The 17,789-nt window shown below is 34.2% G+C and overlaps 1 protein-coding gene across 2 annotated transcripts in view; it reads right to left on the bottom strand.

The window, feature by feature from the left end:
- LOC106881535 (ubiquitin-conjugating enzyme E2-22 kDa) overlaps positions 1 to 17,789 on the bottom strand; it is a 58,166-nt gene that overhangs the window by 10,537 nt on the left and 29,840 nt on the right. Inside the window, exons 3-5 of one of the 2 annotated variants that reach the window (XM_014931959.3) lie at positions 9,362 to 9,444; positions 6,086 to 6,249; positions 2,011 to 2,075 (exon numbers count right to left, since the gene is read on the bottom strand). In XM_014931959.3, the coding sequence (XP_014787445.1) occupies positions 2,011 to 2,075; positions 6,086 to 6,249; positions 9,362 to 9,444 (312 nt within the window). Of the gene's footprint in view, positions 1 to 2,010; positions 2,076 to 6,080; positions 6,250 to 9,361; positions 9,445 to 17,789 lie in introns of both variants that reach the window. The other variant, XM_052973648.2, reaches the window with a different exon arrangement.

Here is a 17,789-nt window from a genome sequence, read left to right as displayed (position 1 = left end):
AAACATTTGACCATGTGGTTCAGAAATTTCTTAAGCACACAGATCTGCCTGTACTTATAAAAACCAGAAAGGAAATAAAGAACCAGTCAAATACTGTGGCTGATAAAATTTTCTTTACTTCTTTCACAAAACTGTCTTCTATGTTCATGAAAAACTAGTAAAATTACATCACATTGTATCTGGCAGTGTAGATTATGGTCTAGTCACCTGTATTGTAAATCAGGTGGTTCATGAAGGAATCATACCCAGTGATTGGTGTAGCAGCACCATAGTCAACTGCTTCAAAGGTAAAGGTTCCAGGTATGGAAGCAAGGTCAAGAATCAAAGGGCCTTAGAGTTAACCTAGCAAAAACCAAAGTCTTAGTAAATAGGAAGGCAGACAAATCAGAAACCCCTTCAGGTAGATGGCCCTGTCAATCTGTAGAAAAGGCATAGGTTGAAACTCCATAAAATGCACCTGGTGTAAGCTTTGGACACATAAAAGGTGTAATATTAGAGGAAGGTTGCCACAGAAAATAGCTTTTGCATGTAGAAGATGCATAGGTACAATAAACACCAAAAATGTATAGAAAATAAACCCCATCAAGCTAGAGTTAATAGATAGCTTCTGTTGTCTAGGTGACCAAGTTAGCAGCGGAGGTGGATGCTCCGAGAGTGTAGCTGTGAGAATAAGATTAGGCTGGGCAAAGTTCGGAGAGCTCCTACCTCTGCTGGCAACAAAGGGCCTCTCTCTCAGAATGAAAGGCAGATTGTATGATGCCTGTGTGCAAACAGCTATGCTACATGGCAGTGAAACATGGGCTGGGACAGCTGAGGACATGCGTAAACTTGAAAGAAATGAGGCCAGTATGCTTCGCTGGATGTGCAATGTCAGTGTGCATGTTCGACAGTGTAAGCATCTTGACAGAAAAGTTAGGGATAAGAGGCATCAGAAGTAGTGTGCAAGAGCGACTTCTGCGCTAGTATGGTCATGTGATGTGTATGAACAAGGACAGCTGTGTAAACAAGTGCCGATCTCTAACTGTGAAAGGAAACTGTGGTAAAGGTAGACCCAGGACAAGGTGGTGAAGGATGAACTTCAAACTTTGGGCCTCACAGAGGCAATGACTAGTGACCAAGACCTTTGGCAATATGCTGTGCTTGAAAAGACCAGTCAAGTCAAGTGAAATGGCAATCGTGGAAGCACTTTTCAAGTGTTGGGCCTCACAGAGGCAAAGTGGCTGAGCTCCTTTTGGGTGTTGGGTCTCTCAGAGGTAATGACTGAGACCTTTGGCATTAAGTCACGCTTGAGAAGAAGACCCATCAAGCCAAGCAAAATTGCAATCTTGGCAGATACCAGTGTCATGCAAATAGCACCCATGCCGGTGGCATGTAAAAGCACCCATTACACTCTCAGAGTGGTTGGCATTAGAAAGGGAATCCAGTCGTAGAAACTATGCCAAATCAGACTAGTGTCTTGTGCAGCCTTCCAGCTTGCCAGCCCTAATCAAGCCGTCCAACCCATGCCAGCATGGAAAACAGACATTAAATGATGATGATGATATATGTGACCATTGTTTTATATGGTTGTTTATGCACAGGTATTGCTGTGTGGTTGAAAAGCCTGCTTCCCAACCATGTGTTTTTTGGGTTCAGTTCCATAGCACAGAACCATGAGCAAGTGCTCCAGGCTAATCAGCACTTTATCAGCAGATTTGGTAAATTGAAACTAAAAGAAGCCCGTCATATATGCATGTGTGCACATCCATTTGTCTTGACAATGTTTGATGATTCTAAGTGAGCATCAGTATAATAGAAATGTTCACTTCTAATCTTCCATTGTTGTCAACAAGAAAGACATTCAATTGTGAAATAAAAAATCTGCTTTAACAAATTCTGTTGGACCTATACCAGCATGGAAAAATGAACAATAGACATTAATTAAAACTTCCCTTGTTCTATATCACCAAATGACTGAAATTGCAAGCGATGAAAGCAAAAATTGGAATTGAATAAAACAATAATTCTAACCTCTTCAAATCCCATGTTTGTTAATTGAAATACTTTATCTTCTAAATCACGTACACGATTAGGTCCTGAAACAAAAAGAAATGGTGAAATAAAACATTTGATAGATTTTAAGCAAATTAACAACTGGTCAATAAAAACAGTAATTGCTTTGGTTAGTGCACATGGATTACTATTATGAATATATTTTATAGATAACAACTGCTGCCATCAATAAAGTCAGCCACAGGGAAGTAGTTGCTTCATTTATCATAAGAGAGATAGATAGATAGAGAGAGAGAGAGAGATAGAGAGAGAGAGAAAGAGAGAGAGAGAGAGAGAAAGAGAGAGAGAAAGAGAGAAAGAGAGAGAAAGAAAGAGAATAAGAAAGAAGAATAACAAAAAAAAAAAAAACCCAAGTATTAACATGCAGACAAAAACTGACCACGAATTAGAATGTTGTTGTTATTATTTGTTATCTGGGATTTAATAACTAGCATTTCTTTCCCATATACGGATTAAAACTTAACCCATTAGCATTCAGATTATTTTCTCAAATGCAACTGTTATCTTGTAGCTTCAAAATTTCAATTATGCGATTGTTTACCTTTACAATGACATTGTAGGGTAGGTGTGAGAAGCCAGATCTGGCCTGTTTGAACATAAAACAGGTAGAATATTTTGGCCTGATATAGCTAGATTAAATGCTAAAGGGTTTAAAGACACACTGGCAAGTATTTTGTCAAGTAATATGAAGATAATATTACCCTACAGGAAATTTTTATTACATTTAAATAACAATGAAGTTCTAATGAACCCAGAAAATATCTTAAATGTGTCTCTTTGTCTCTCATTACCTTTATGGACAACTTGACATGCACTACACTAAACACTATACTCAATATTTTCAACACCAGAATATCCTACTACTGGAATCTTCTCTCTGCTCTGTCTTTCTTGTGAAGTTTACATAAGTTTAAATAGAACATTAATCACATCATCAGAGGTCTCAGCAAAGGTTATGGGCACAACCCATTCCATCAGATCCAGCAATGGGTAGAAAAAAAAAAAAAACTATCTGCACTGAATAACACGTCAAGATCATGAGGTAATTCTCTGCAAAAACTACCATACCATGGCAACATCTTAGAACAAACTTTCTGTTCTTCAAAGAGTATGCATGATGTGTGTTTGATTAAGAACTTTGCTTCATAACTACATAGTTTCTGATCCAATCCTACTGAGCAACACATTGGGCAAATGCTTCCTTAAGAGAACAATCTGAATGCTAATGGGTTAAATTCTTCTTGAATGAACTTTACTAAGACAGAAACAGTGCACAACCCCTTTAAAGAAAATGTTACAATTGTTGATTGGTGAACTTAAACCCAACATTAACAATATTTGGTCCCTTGAATGCCTAAGCAGAATCTATTTGCTAGGGTTCCAAGCTTTCTTTATGCCATCCCCCAGCCTTGCAATCCCTGAAAAAGGTCAAGGCTGCTGTGAAAAGATATCAAATGAACCAGGTGGAAGGAAGAAGCAGAAGTAAAAGTAGTGAAGACTTAAATGGAAATATTAAACAACATGAAGGAGATGAAAACGGACCTTAACCAGGAGGAAATGTTCTCAGATACAACCCATGGCAGTGAAAAAAGATGGGGGGGAAGTAAAATTATGAAGGTTTTCATTCAGGAAGTTCACATTTTGTCAGAGTTTTCCTCCATACACGTATCATAGAAAGCAGGCAAACAGTTGGAAAGAACAATTAACATCGAACTGAATAGAAAAGACTTTTTATTTACTTGATCCAGTTTAGATAATTAAACAGTGCTAATGAATACATTAGATGTAACATAATATATGTGAAAATAAGACCTTACATAAATCTCGGAATGTTTGAAAAGTAATTTGAAGATAAAAAGTTTTACAAAATTCTCAGTTTTAAAAATAGCTTTACATAATTTTCAGTTTCTTTAAAAAAGAAAAATATTACCAGAAACTACAATCACTTTAGCCATTAAGTGGTAGTCGACCTGCTAGAAATAGGAACTATACTCCTTAAACTACACCCTACCATCTTAAATAAAGGAAGACATCGTAAACTTTAGTCAAAGCTGGAATGCTTTTGATTATAAGCCTGCTTAATCAGGACTTAAAAATAAAAGTAAAGAATATAATAACTCATAAAAGATTAGGGTTATTAATCAGCTTAACCTGTTTGATATCAACCCACCAAAGAGCACCTCTGATTCTATGATACAAAACCTCTTAATTTTACTACCTTTTCTCATAATTTTATGTAAGAACTTTTTGCTGGGTTATGTTATCAAATACTCTATTATTACTGGAAAATTATATGGACTATTTTCAAATACAATCACTAAAAAGACAATGTTTGTTGTTAAAAGCTGATATGACATTCAATATTTTCTAAGAAATCACAAAAATCATTTCCTTCTTTATCCTCATCACTTAAATATGCACACATCAACGTATCTGACATAACTCAAAAAGATTTCGAAAATACTGTTGCATGTCATCTGAATGAAGATAACATTGAGAGATTTTCACAACTATATGCATCCTCAACTAATATTTTCTGACATGCCTTTTCTAACAGCCAAACAAATATCCGACTGGTTTGGTATTTTACAATAATTGAAAATTATCTTAATTTTCCAGACAAAATAACTGAAATCATTTCCCCACAGGTAGTGGATACTAACTTCAGTAACTACTAGAAGCATGATGAACCCAACGTAAGTCTCAGATTCAAAAAGCTCCATCGGAAAGTGCCTGGAATGGCTCCACATCCAAGTTTACTGCAAAATTTTGGGCAGATATCTAGCATAGACAGTTCCAGGCCTGTGTTCAGAAAGAAGGTGGGCTGGAGTGTGAGAGTAGTATCCTTATCTTCTGTAATCAAATTGCAATAGAAAGAAGGAGTAAATCAAGCTATTAACTCTTGATACTAACTTGCTTGAGAACCCCTTTGTTCTTTGATACAATTTTTTTTGTTTTAAAGTGATCTACATTAAACCTTCTATCAGAATTTCATGTTTATTTCTGTTCCTGTCACCACTTAATAACAACCAAGTTCTTTTACTAAATTCTTCATTGTTTTCAAAATTAAATGAAATAAAAGCAATCTATTTCAACCGAAGTATAGTAACAAAAGGGTTAATAAGGCAGTAAAGAGACAGCATATTTGCTGATACATTTATGTGGCGTAGAGAAAAAAAAAAGTAAAAGTAGTAGAGGGAAGTTACCTGATGCTCTTTGGGGAGTGAGAAGAACTAAGAAAATTATTGTGAATGACAAAAGACATTATGTTACCCTTCAGCAATATATTAATGACACTGCATTTCTCTTCTGTGGACAAAGTAACATAGACAACGTCTGGTAATGGACATAACAATGAGTATCAAGGATAGTTGCACAACTTAAGTAACTATGTACAAGCATGCAGATACTAGTGATTCTATGACTGCATGGTTAAGAAGTTTACTTCCTAACCACAAAGTTTCTGGTTCAGTTCTACTGTGTGGAACCTTGGGCAAATGTCTTCTACTACAGTTCTGAAGCAACCAAAGCCACATGAGTGAATTTGGTAAACAGAAACTGAAGAAACCCATCATACATACACACACACATAAAAGGAGATTTTACACATGTGGGTATGTTTATATTTCCTTGTCTTGACTTTTATATAATAAGTTTACACTTATTATATAGTGTTACTATCATTCACGCGATGTGATGTTCTTCATTTCAAATTTTCTGTGCAAACATGTCCAGTCATTGGAAAATATTATCATGCTTAGTAACAGGTAAGAGTTGGTGACAAGAAAAGCATCCAGCTGCAGAAAACCTGTCTCGACAAATTCCACATGACCCATGCAAAGATGGAAAAGTGGTTGTAAAGAAATTATGATGATGGTAATTTGTAAACATCTTCAGTCATGGTTAACATCGTCCTTCTTTACCAAAAACAAAATCACAAGATGACATCACCCTAAATTCTTGGCAAATATACTACTAAATATATTTCTGCAACATAGTTTCATTTAATCAGATTAAAAATTCCATACACTACCGCTTGCATATACATTCGTCCAATGAGTGGCTGTTTTTTGGAACACATCTTGCCTCTCTCTATACTGCCTTGCAACTACAGCATCTTGGGGATCATCAGGTTCAGCAGCTGCTAGTAAGGCTTGAAGTGATAATAGAACTGTTCGAAGGGTCATGGCAGCAGCCCTGCTCAAAATAAAACAAAACATTGCTTTCAATTTCAAAACATTAAGAGAGAAATCCAAAATAAAGCTGAAAGTCAAATATATATTAATCCAATCCAATTTATCACAAAATTAACATGCATATATATAAATAAAAATGCAAAACAAATTTAACCTTTTAGCACTTAAACAGGTCATATCCAGCCCAAATATTCTATCAGTTTTATGCTCAAAACTAGTCAGAACCAGCATCTCACACTTAGCCTACAATGTCAGTTTAAAAATAAAAATAATCGCATTATCGGAATCTTCAAGCTATGAGGTAATTCATCATTAATTCAAAACAATGTGAATAAATAAAGCATTACATTTGGCAGAGTAATCTGAATGCTAAAAGTCTTAATCCTTTTGATACCAAACAAGCCTATGGCCTAAGATTGTCTTTGGTTTTATGATACAAACTTTCTGATCTAAAATAAAATCTTCCATCAAAATTTCATGTTATTTAGGTTCCAAACACCAGGTAAATAATGACAGTCCTTAGAGAAGGCTTTTGATAACATGTCACACACTGTAATTTGGAGGTTACTAAGGAAACCAGGGATAGCAAAACAGGTGACCAAGGAAGACTTGGAATAAAGTAATGAAAGCTGAATCTGAAGATTCTGTATTTTACAGAGATGAAAGACTGTACTGATTGGTGATATGAGGTGCTACAGAAGATCTGTACATCTGTGGCAAAATATATCTTGACACAAGGATAGTGTTTAGAAGCTGCAATTATATATTTTTTACTTATTTCAATCACACAATAGCAGGTATGCTGGGGTACCAATTTAAATGGATTTTAGTCAAACAGACTGACCCTCAGTACTTACTCTGTTGGTCTCTTATGCTGAACAGCTAAGTTATGGGGACCATAAACAAACAGATGACCTGTTTATAGTGATCAAATGTTTGTGCCATATATTAGCTTGTTCCTTCCATCAAATTGACATTGCCAATACAGGTACACAGTGTACCATGCATCAGGTATCAAAATGATCACAGAGCAATGTGAAGTGAAGTGTTGTGCTCAAGAACACAACACACACAGACTAGTCTGGAAGTTGAAACTATGATCTTGCAATTGTGAGTTTAATAACCTGACCACTAGATCACAGTTTCACCCAGTTTCCATCTACAAAATTCACTTGTAAAGCATTGGTTGGCTTGGGGCATTAGGAAACATTTATCTAAGGTACCTGCAGTGGGACTGAAACAGGAACCATGCGGTTGCCAAATAAGCATTTTAACAAGATGGCCATGCTTGCACATACACACACTATATATATATATATATATATATATAGGTCATCAGCTGTCGAACGCCGACGAAGGGAAATAACCCTGAAATCCGGATACGTTCGTGCTGCTGGTCGCGGTGAGAGGGATAACTCCCTTGGCAAACAGGACACAGTCGTGTGTCGATAAGCCAGCTGGAGGAGATGTCCTCCTGGGGCTAAAAGCAACAGTAACATCCACCCCTAGGGGTCAGCCACACTTAAGTGGCAATATACTACACTTTATCGTGCAGTTACTGTTAATACTTCATTTAGAGAATTAACATTGCTTATATATATATATATATATATATATATATATATATTATTATGATTGACCGTTGACTGAACACTATTCAATTTTTTTTCTCCTTGTCTCCGTATTCTTTCTGTTGAAACGTCAAAGACTTTCCGTATTCCCGAGCGTCATACTAATATATACTTTTGTTATTTACACCACCTGTCCTCGTCTGTTGTTATTATTTGTATATTCTCCCATATATATATATATATATATATATATATATATATATATATATATATATAGGCTTCCTGCTGAGCCTATCTTGCTGCTCTTCACCTTGTATCTTAAACCATGGCCTTATAATACCTATTGTTCACTCATCCACCTACATGACTCCCATCTCTTCATCACTCAGACCTCTATCTTACATCTGTCCACCACCTCTACAGACTGCATCATTCACCTCACTTCATCCCATTCCCTACCCATTACCCTGTTATTCTACCAGCCAGTATGTTCAATCTTCTGAGTCACCTCAGTAGCCATCTGGCTTCATCACCAACACTCACCTTTGTTCACTTCTACTATTGCCTATCATTACTAAGACAACTTCATCCTCAAATACCCCTTTGCCTATCCCATCATAGGTTTTCTCTCCTCCACACTCACCCATTCTAATCTCTCTCTCTCTCCTTTTCCCTTTCAAAGTCACCTGAGCAAATGGATGTTGATTACCCTCTATGCTTAACTACCCATTTCTGGCCTCTACATCACTGCCTCCTTTCCTATTCCTCTCTTCAACCTACATTCCATAGGTTACTGAGTACTCTAGTGTTAGTACTACTAGAAAATGCACCCAATACACTCTGTTGAGTGGCTGGTGATAGGAAGAGTATCCAGTCATAGAAACCAAGCCAGATAACATGCCCAAGCACCAGTCATGAGGAGCAGTAGCTCTTAAGAATTGACAAGGGCAATAGTGACCCATTTAACCCATGCAAGCACAGAAAATAGATATAAAATGATAATGACAATGATGGAGGTGTCAGTAAAAATAGAAAGACCAAATCTTTCAATTCCTACATGCAATGCTAATATGACTGCTATGCTCATTAATAAGAATTATTAGAAATAGCTGGTGAAGTTTAAATCTAAAAATGTATCTACCTTTAACAAATATATATATGTATATATTTATTAAAAAAAAAAAAAAAAAAAAAAAAAAAAAAAAGGAAAAAATAATTCAATTCCTGAAGGACAATGATTTAATTAAAATGACTAAACAAATAACTCAATACCGTTAAAGATATTCTATACTAAATGTCAAAATTTATGACTCACAGAAAAGATTTTGGCCTTCCAACAAACCATTCACAAGTTATAAATATTAGATTTATGAATTTTTAATCCTATTTCATTCAAGTCAAATATTCATTACAAAAAAATTATCTCCCCTGCAAGAGAAAATATTCCAGTCATTGAGCTTTAGACAATATTAATTTAAAGTCTCAAAAGATAAAAAGAAAAAAAACCTAAATAATAACATACAACACAAAAATATTACATACCATTGGTCTTTTAGAATATCTAAACATACAGCTCCTGTTACAGAACTAATATTGGGATGCCAAATTCTAGTGACAAACCGTACCTGATAAAGAAAAAAAAATGTCAAAAGATAAATGAATAGCATCAATTTAGAACATGATTACAAATACAAACCATTACTGATGCATTTGTAACAATTTTTATACAGAAAACAAAATTTAACTTCTTTATATTTAAATCTGAATAAAAAATGACATAAGATGGCAAATCAGCAAAGTTGTTAGAGACAGATTGCTCTGAGTATTTGCTCCAGCTCTTTGTGGGCTAAGTTCACATATTGTTGAGATCATCTTCACCTTTCATCCTTTTGAGGTTAATAAAATATGAATTCTGTACCAGAGTTCAATTTCTTTCTCTCTCTGAGAAAAGAAACTAGTTGTTGTTAACTGAAGAGGGACAGAGTCTACCAGATCTAAAAATGCTCAAGGTACAGCACATCACAACAGTACCCCTACAACTTTATTGGGAGTTGAGGGCACAAGGCAAGGTAAAAATTATATGGTTTGATATCAACATCGCTTATTTCCTTATGACTAACTATCTTTTAAAGTAGAATGCAAGTTGCATTATATTCATGACATAACTCCTAGAAATGGCAATTTATAAATATTTTACAAATTAATTTCTTTAGATTAAAAAATACTTTAAAGCATAATGTATAATAATAAAAATATGATAAATGTGTAAGTAATTTCTATTTAAGAATTAGACAAATTTTTATAGTCTTCAGCTTTGATTACAAAGCCCATGTACACATTAGATGTGCAATCTTCATTAAATTAAAATTTTCAACTAAAACTTTGTCCTTAATATTATAAAAATCTTTACATTTTGAGGTGATACAGTTAGGATTTGCAAACATTTCCACACACACACCCACACCCACAAAGGTTTTTTAAAAAATGCTTGCAATTCAGTCAAAAGCTTCAAAGTAATTGCAACAAGGAGTCTAAATTTATCCCAAAACAATATTTAACTACAAAACTGATCATTGCATTATGTATATATTTATATATATATATATATATATATCTTTCTTCCTAGTAAAATATTTAACTATTGAAGTTGTGAATTAATTCCCCACACCCCACACACAATATAAAATTTTATTTCTAAATATTCTGTAAAATATATAAAGCTAGTATGTGTTAAGAGTGAGAGTCCAGGGGGCATCCAGCAGTAAAATCCATGCCAAAGCAGACAGAAGAGCTTGGTGCTGTCTTCTAACTTGCCAGCTCTTATTGAACCATCCAACTTATGCCAGCATGAAAAAAAACGGACATTAAATGATGATGATGTTTATAATCCATGGCAGACATTCTTTAGATGCAAGGTAGTGTCCCTGATCAAGTAAACTAACCATAGTATTTAGAGACCAAGTATATTTTTTATGTTAAGATATTAGCACTTGTTTCTTCATGCTAGTTCTTATGTAAATGTAAGAAAGGGAAAACTGCCATGTATATCAAAGATGCAAAATTGAAAAATACTACAAAAAAAACTGATTAGACAATCAATTCTAAAGTACTGTAAAACACCGTAAGATCTATAAAACTTATTGCCCATTAATTATCAATGCTTCATATATAGGAAAATACCAAAATTGAAAGCTGACAAGTTCCTAAGGATATTAAATGCAAACAATCATATCTGGCAGATGTTACAGAATTATTAACATCTGAATAATTTACACACATATACAATGTAGGGTAAAAAGGACTCCTTGACTTGTCTTGTTGAAGACATGGCAACTCCTCTTGTACTGATACCACAATAAAATATACTCAGTTCACTTAGTAAAATGGATATTAGGAAAGACAACTAGACATAGAGATATACCAAAAATTAAATGTATTAGCAAGTTGTGGTCCCATAACCTGTTTAAGGACACTAGCTCTGGATAAGAATAAATTTGAACTTGGACAACCTTTCTGTCTTCTGCCAATATAGGATGCAAACAAAAAACAATGCTGATACACATTGCACATCAGACAACATAATTTTTAAAAAACAAACCTAACCCCTTACTCACAAATAAATTGAAAAAGCTCATTAATGAAAATGCAGGGAGAATAGATAGGGAACACACTGGAATGTTAGATTTCTACAACCAAAAGTAGGCCTAGCATGCAGGAGGCTTTAATTTTACCAAGATGAAAAGTTCAGTTTAAAGCTCCTAATTTCCATCAATCAATTTCCCTAAGAGACAAAGGGATCTAAGAATGTCAAATATTTGTCTGTTTTGAAACAACTACACAATTTCCCAAGAAAATTTGACCAAAGTTAGCTTACAATCTAAATTTGTCCCGAAACAATGCACAAAGATAAGCTGGGTATAAGGTTACCCTGGTGCAATGTCCGTGCACTTCATCATGTGTTTGCTTAACCCTTATGATATAAGTTTCTTTTATAGTGATCTAAATTAAAACTTCCCAAGAAAATTTCAATTTATGTTCCAAAAGACCAGCTTCATAATAACAAAGCTGTTTTGTATACTAAATTCTTATTTTCAAAATAATTGAAACAATAAATTTGAAATAATTCAAAGTAATTGAAAAACTAATGTATTTCAATAGAAATTTGGTAACAAAACAGTTAAACCAAAGACACACACTCACACAGTGATATACTTTAAGTTAACCAGCTGTTACTATGACAACTGTTATTGATGGCAGTCATTATGTATAGTCTTTCAGTTTTTGTGTTTCCAATGAATGCTTCATTATACAAACAGAGAGAGAGCACCCTCTGGGTGATTTTCTGCTAGTTGCTAAATATTTGATCCCCAATTTATGTAATGTTTCTGATATGTTGCTTCTAATTTCAATTTGCATCCTCTTATTCATCTAATAATAATTCTTTCAATATTTCATCACAGTCTTAATCTCTCTCTTTTAAATAAACACATAAGTAGTCCATCCTCTATGTGCTCATCTATAATGCTAGAAATAGTAGGGATCACATGGGTTCCCCTCTTCCAATCCAGCTGACCTCCTAGCAATTTGAAATCACGATCATATTAAGCAGGAGCTAGGGTTCCGCCCCCTCCAACTTATTTCAAATCAATTTCAGATAATTCCTTCGAATCATTCCCCAAATGTTTGTGGCATTTGTGGCAAATAAAGTGTGTTTCCAATTTGTATATACATTAGGTACACGTTTAAATTACAGAGAAAGAGTTTTCAGTATCTACTTTGTTAAAAAAACATAAATACACAAACAAACAGGAAATAGACACAGAAGGTTGTAAAACCCTATCAGTTATTGGCCAGAGGGTCAGATACAATTTCACACCCTAACAATAATATTGCCTCGGTGCCACCAGAAGGGATGCAATATTATTAAGGCACAAAATTGCATTTGACCCTCTGGCCAGTAACTGATGAGGATTTGGTGACCTTCTGTGTATATTTCTTGTTTGTTTGTACATTTATTTAGTTTTTTAACTTATATATTTATATATCAATCAATCAATAGTTATGAAAAAAATTGCAAACTCAGAATTTCTAATGTTCAAAGTGATTTTTTTAAAAGGTATCATAAAAACATTAGATGTGCTAGAAAAAAAAAATCATTGGAAAACTTACTATTAGTTCTAACTTTATTTTTGCCCCCCATCAACACATTTGTACTGAAATATTAATATTAAACTGTATTAATAAGCTAAAGGCTCAGAAACATAGTGAGTGAAGCACCAAACATTCACTAATAGATGTCTCAGAAACATCCTTAACATCAGGTGGTCAGAGGACATCTCCAATGAATAACAGTGGGACAGGACAAGACAAGCCTCAGTTGAGACAGATATCAATAAATGAAAATGAGGAGGGATAGACCACATGCTACGAAAGATTGCACCAAATGTCATCAATCAGGCCCTTGACTGGAACCCAAAAGGCAAGTAAAAAGTGGGCCGACCGCAAAGGTAAGGGCAGCCAGAATGATATGGGCCAAGCTGAAGAAGATCCCCCACAACCGCGCCCATTGGAAAAAATGTTGATGCGGCCTATGTTCCCCGAGGAATCAAGAGACCTAACAACAACAAAAGATGTAGAGATGGCAAATTATTTATTTTCTATTACTGTTTTCCATATGAACTATGATAGCCCAAAAAGTGAAGGCTACAGCAAAGGAATTAACTATTAGAGAGAGAGAGCAAGATTGCTTCTCAGTTTAACTTTTTTGATACCAAACTGCCTGAAGCCACTCTTGGTTCTATAACTTCCTGTTTTAAAGTGATCTAAATTAAAACCTTCTCTCAAAATTTCTTATTAATTGATGTTCTATATTTCAACTTAATTATGACAATGTTATTGTACAAAGTTCTTCATTATTTTCAAAATTAATTGAAACAAAGGCAACAGAAACACGATAACAAAAGGGTTAATATTTCTAAAAAAAAGTCAACAGTGAATTAAAATTAATTATTTGGTTGAAAAGAACTTACAAACCACATTTTCATTTTTAAAAATGTCAAAAATTTTCCAGACAATGGAGAATTTAATAATTACATTCTTTTAGTAAAAGTTACATAATTCCAACAAATTAATAAACTTTCTTAATTGTCTTTCTAATACTGTGTTGCAATTATAAAAACTTGCTAAGACTGAAGTTTAAAAAAAAATATTTCTAAGTTTTTGGCAAACTGAGGGCAATGCTATACATGGAATAATTTGTCCATGAATGCTGTATTTTAATGAAATGTTAAAGAAATGATAACAAAACTAGAGTAACAATGAAGTGTACAATAATGAAAGTTGTGTTCCCTTTTTCATTTCTAATACAAGATAACATCACTAAGTTAAACCATTTAAATTTTTTAAAAGTTTGTGTATTTGGAATCCTAATAATTGTTTCCAATTTTGGTGCAAGGCCAGCAAAGTTTGGGGCAGGGCAAGTTGATTACATCAACCCTCCTTGAGGGATGAAAGGTTAAATTGACCTAGGCAGGATTTGAACTCAGAATGCAAAGTGCCAGAAGAAATGCTATGAAGCATTTTGTCTGACAGTAACATTTCTGCCAGCTCATTTGCCTTATTTGATGATCCTAATAATAACAGGTAATTCTGTTAGCTGATTAAGTATCAGGTGAAGTAGTTCAACGCCAGCAACAGTTGAGCAATATCTATATAACCTGGTTCAAACAGAATAAGCAAGTAACATCACAAGTAGTATGAGGTTGAAGAACAACAAAAAGAAAAAAAATCTCTGAAATGGTCAATGGAAAAAGAACAATCTGCCTCCATGGAATTAATAAAGGATTCAGTTTGAAATTCTGAGAATGCTACTAAATGCACCCAGCCAAAGCATACAATCGCCTAAACTTTGTGACTAGCAAACAAAATGGGATCACCATTCCAAATATAATTGGTATATAAGTTTGCAAATGAAATTTAGTATATGAAAATTGCATAAATTTGTGTGTATATGTGGTAAGTCTATATAAGTTGCTCTCTTTATTATCTTCTCATTCTTTGTCCTATTCAATAATACCATGTTGCCAGCATAATGAAGGATGGTATTTAATCTGTCCATATTCAATTTCTCCACTACCATCACCCACTATTACCACCTCTCTTGCACCATAACCCCACTATCATGCTATCCCTCTACTCTCTACAATCAAAACACTTGGGTTACAATAGATGACATCATATGTGTCCATGCTCAGTGCTGCTTACTATCACCCTTCTTTTCTGCTAATCATTATTTTCTCTCTGCTTCATGACATTAGACACTCACTCACCATTGCCTATTTCTTTTATGAGGGTAGGCTGGAAAATTCATTGGCTGGCTGACACTGAAGGAATGATGCCAGGGCTGTGAAATCTTGCATGCATTAATTTCAACTCTTCTTATTAATACCTGCATTCTTTCTTTCAAGGTAAACTGACATCTGACTCTTCAAGACTTCAAAAGTAATTAGTAGTGACTTCACTTAGAAATGGATAAAATGTGGCACTGAGGTGTTATCAAGAACCCGCAGAAAAAAAGTTTTAGCCCCCCCCCCCCCAGACATTGATGCTTACATGGTTGCTACATTAGGAGGTGATCGATGTTCTAGTTTTAACAATGCAAAAGTGGGCGAGGTGAATTCAGGAAGAGAAGGGAAAGTTTTGAAGGTAACTTAAAGTTTGGACATCATGCAACTGCTACCACTGAGGAAAGCATCAATCATCTTCACCACATGCTGATGGATGACAGGTGATTGACTATAAATCTAATAGCCAATGCTATTAACATATTCCAAGAGAGAGTTGAGAATATTCTGCGCAAAATTGGTATGATGAAGATCTCTGCTCAATGGGTGCCACATCTTAGGAAATAAACGTGTTTACAAGAGGATTCTTAGGAAATATAATAGCAAATAGTTCACTATTACAGAGTTGGCAGAATTCTTTGCCTTTATCCCGAGTCAACCAATCTAAATTAAATTGTTTATTATGGTATTTTAGATACCAAATTAATTTACTAAGCCCTGTACTGTTGCATTTATTACTATCCCTAAATGTAGAGCAATGATTAGAAATTCTTTTAGTTAACTGAGAGGAAGAACTACCTGTATAAAAAAGACATTGGTACCAGGAGTAATTTTACACAGGTATATAGAGTTTTTAGTCTTAAAATTACTAGACATAAACTTAATTCTGTTGGAATTGATTTCAGAAACAATAACCTTGTTGTTAATATTTCTAGGGGAATGATTAGTATTAGCTAAATTAATGTTAGTATTAGTAATTGGATTCTTATTTAACAAACTAATATTATGTGAAGAGATAATTTGTGAAAGATTTAGTGTTGGAAAAAACCAATTCTAACCATGTGCAAGTTGATTCTTTGGAAAATTCCTAACAATAGCTTCCCGAAACTAGAAAGGAAGATTAGATTTAATTTGCCTCCCATAAGGAATAATCAACCAAATAGCTTTGCTAGTAGTTGCCTTATTTTTAGTGTAACTATCTTTAAAAGACATCGATTTACCTTTAGAATGAAAAGAGGGGGTTAAATAATAGTTATCTCTCTTATGCTGTAAAAAACCTTCCTCTGGTGTTGGCATCTAAATTAAAACTAAAATTGTTCATAGCGATACAACTAGATTTCATGTCTCCATTACTAAAGGCAGAATAAGATTGAATAGAATTAATGTAGGTAACTTCCTCTGTATAGCCTGCTTTAAATAAGGCAGAGTTATAAAATTCAGCCATGTTGTTGAAAATGTCCACAATATAGAAGTTGTTATTTCATCAGAAGTTACAGAGCAAGAATGGACAAATTCATGTTTGATAAGTGCCAATACACGAAACTCTCAGCTTTTGACTTACTCTTTAACTTCTGCTGATGTTATATATACATATATGTGTATACCTGGTCGCTCGACATGCTAAAAATAGCAGCCAAAATATCCCCTATCTAAATCACATGCCCATTGTATGTAATGTCTTAGATTATCCCTAAAAAGACGGTTTGCTGAAGGCTGGAATGTCTTTGATGATAGGTTTGTTGTATCAGGGTTAAATAACAAAAACATCATGGTCAATTTCTGTATTGACACCTGCACGATTTTCACTAATAAAAAGAAAAATTTGATTTCTTGCATGGAATCAAGTACTCTGACCTCCTAATATGCTGCAAACCCCTTATTTTGGTTCGGAAAAAATGAGGTAGGAGCCATCCCCCACCCCACCCCAGAATCATTGGAAACTTTTTTTTCGTTGAATGAATTCCTGTGACCTCCTAATATTGCAAAATTAGGTTACTTAAGGTGAGAATGGTCGACAACATGGTAAAAATCCCTGCCATTATTTGGTGTGGATAGATATGAAATAATTCAATCACAACATATATTTAAATGAAACATGAAAAAAATTGAAATATTATCTTTCAGTATTCTATAAGGTAAAATCTTAAATTATTAATTGACACATTATTAATTATCTTATAACAGCAATGCCTGGAAAAATCATGGATTACAGGGAAAAATGCGAGCATGAAAAGTAATATTCTGAAGATTATAAACCTGTAAAAGTATAGGACAAGCTATTACTTCTAGTAAAGTAAAGAAGAAACTGTATATATATATATATATATATATATATATATGTTTGGTGTTGGCGTCTGAATTAAAACTAAAATCGTTCAACGAGATTTCATGTCTCCATTACTAAACATAGAATAAGATTTAATAGAATGTGGGTAACTTTCTCTGTATAGCCTGCTTTAAGTAAAGCAGAGTTATAAAATTCAGCCTTGTTGAAAATGTCAACATTAGTAGATACCAAACAGACAAAGGATATTTTACAGCGTAAGGGAGATAACCGTTATTTAACCCCCGCTTTTCATTCTAAAGGTAAATTGATGTCTTTTAAAGATATAAAGATATATATATAT

Source organism: Octopus bimaculoides, chromosome Z (genome assembly GCF_046866305.1).
Source record: "Octopus bimaculoides isolate indiv1 chromosome Z, ASM4686630v1, whole genome shotgun sequence".
In the NCBI taxonomy this organism is placed as follows: Eukaryota; Metazoa; Mollusca; class Cephalopoda; order Octopoda; family Octopodidae; genus Octopus; species Octopus bimaculoides.
The sequence above is the reverse complement of the archived record's forward strand: the minus strand, read 5'-3'. Positions and strand labels throughout refer to the sequence as shown.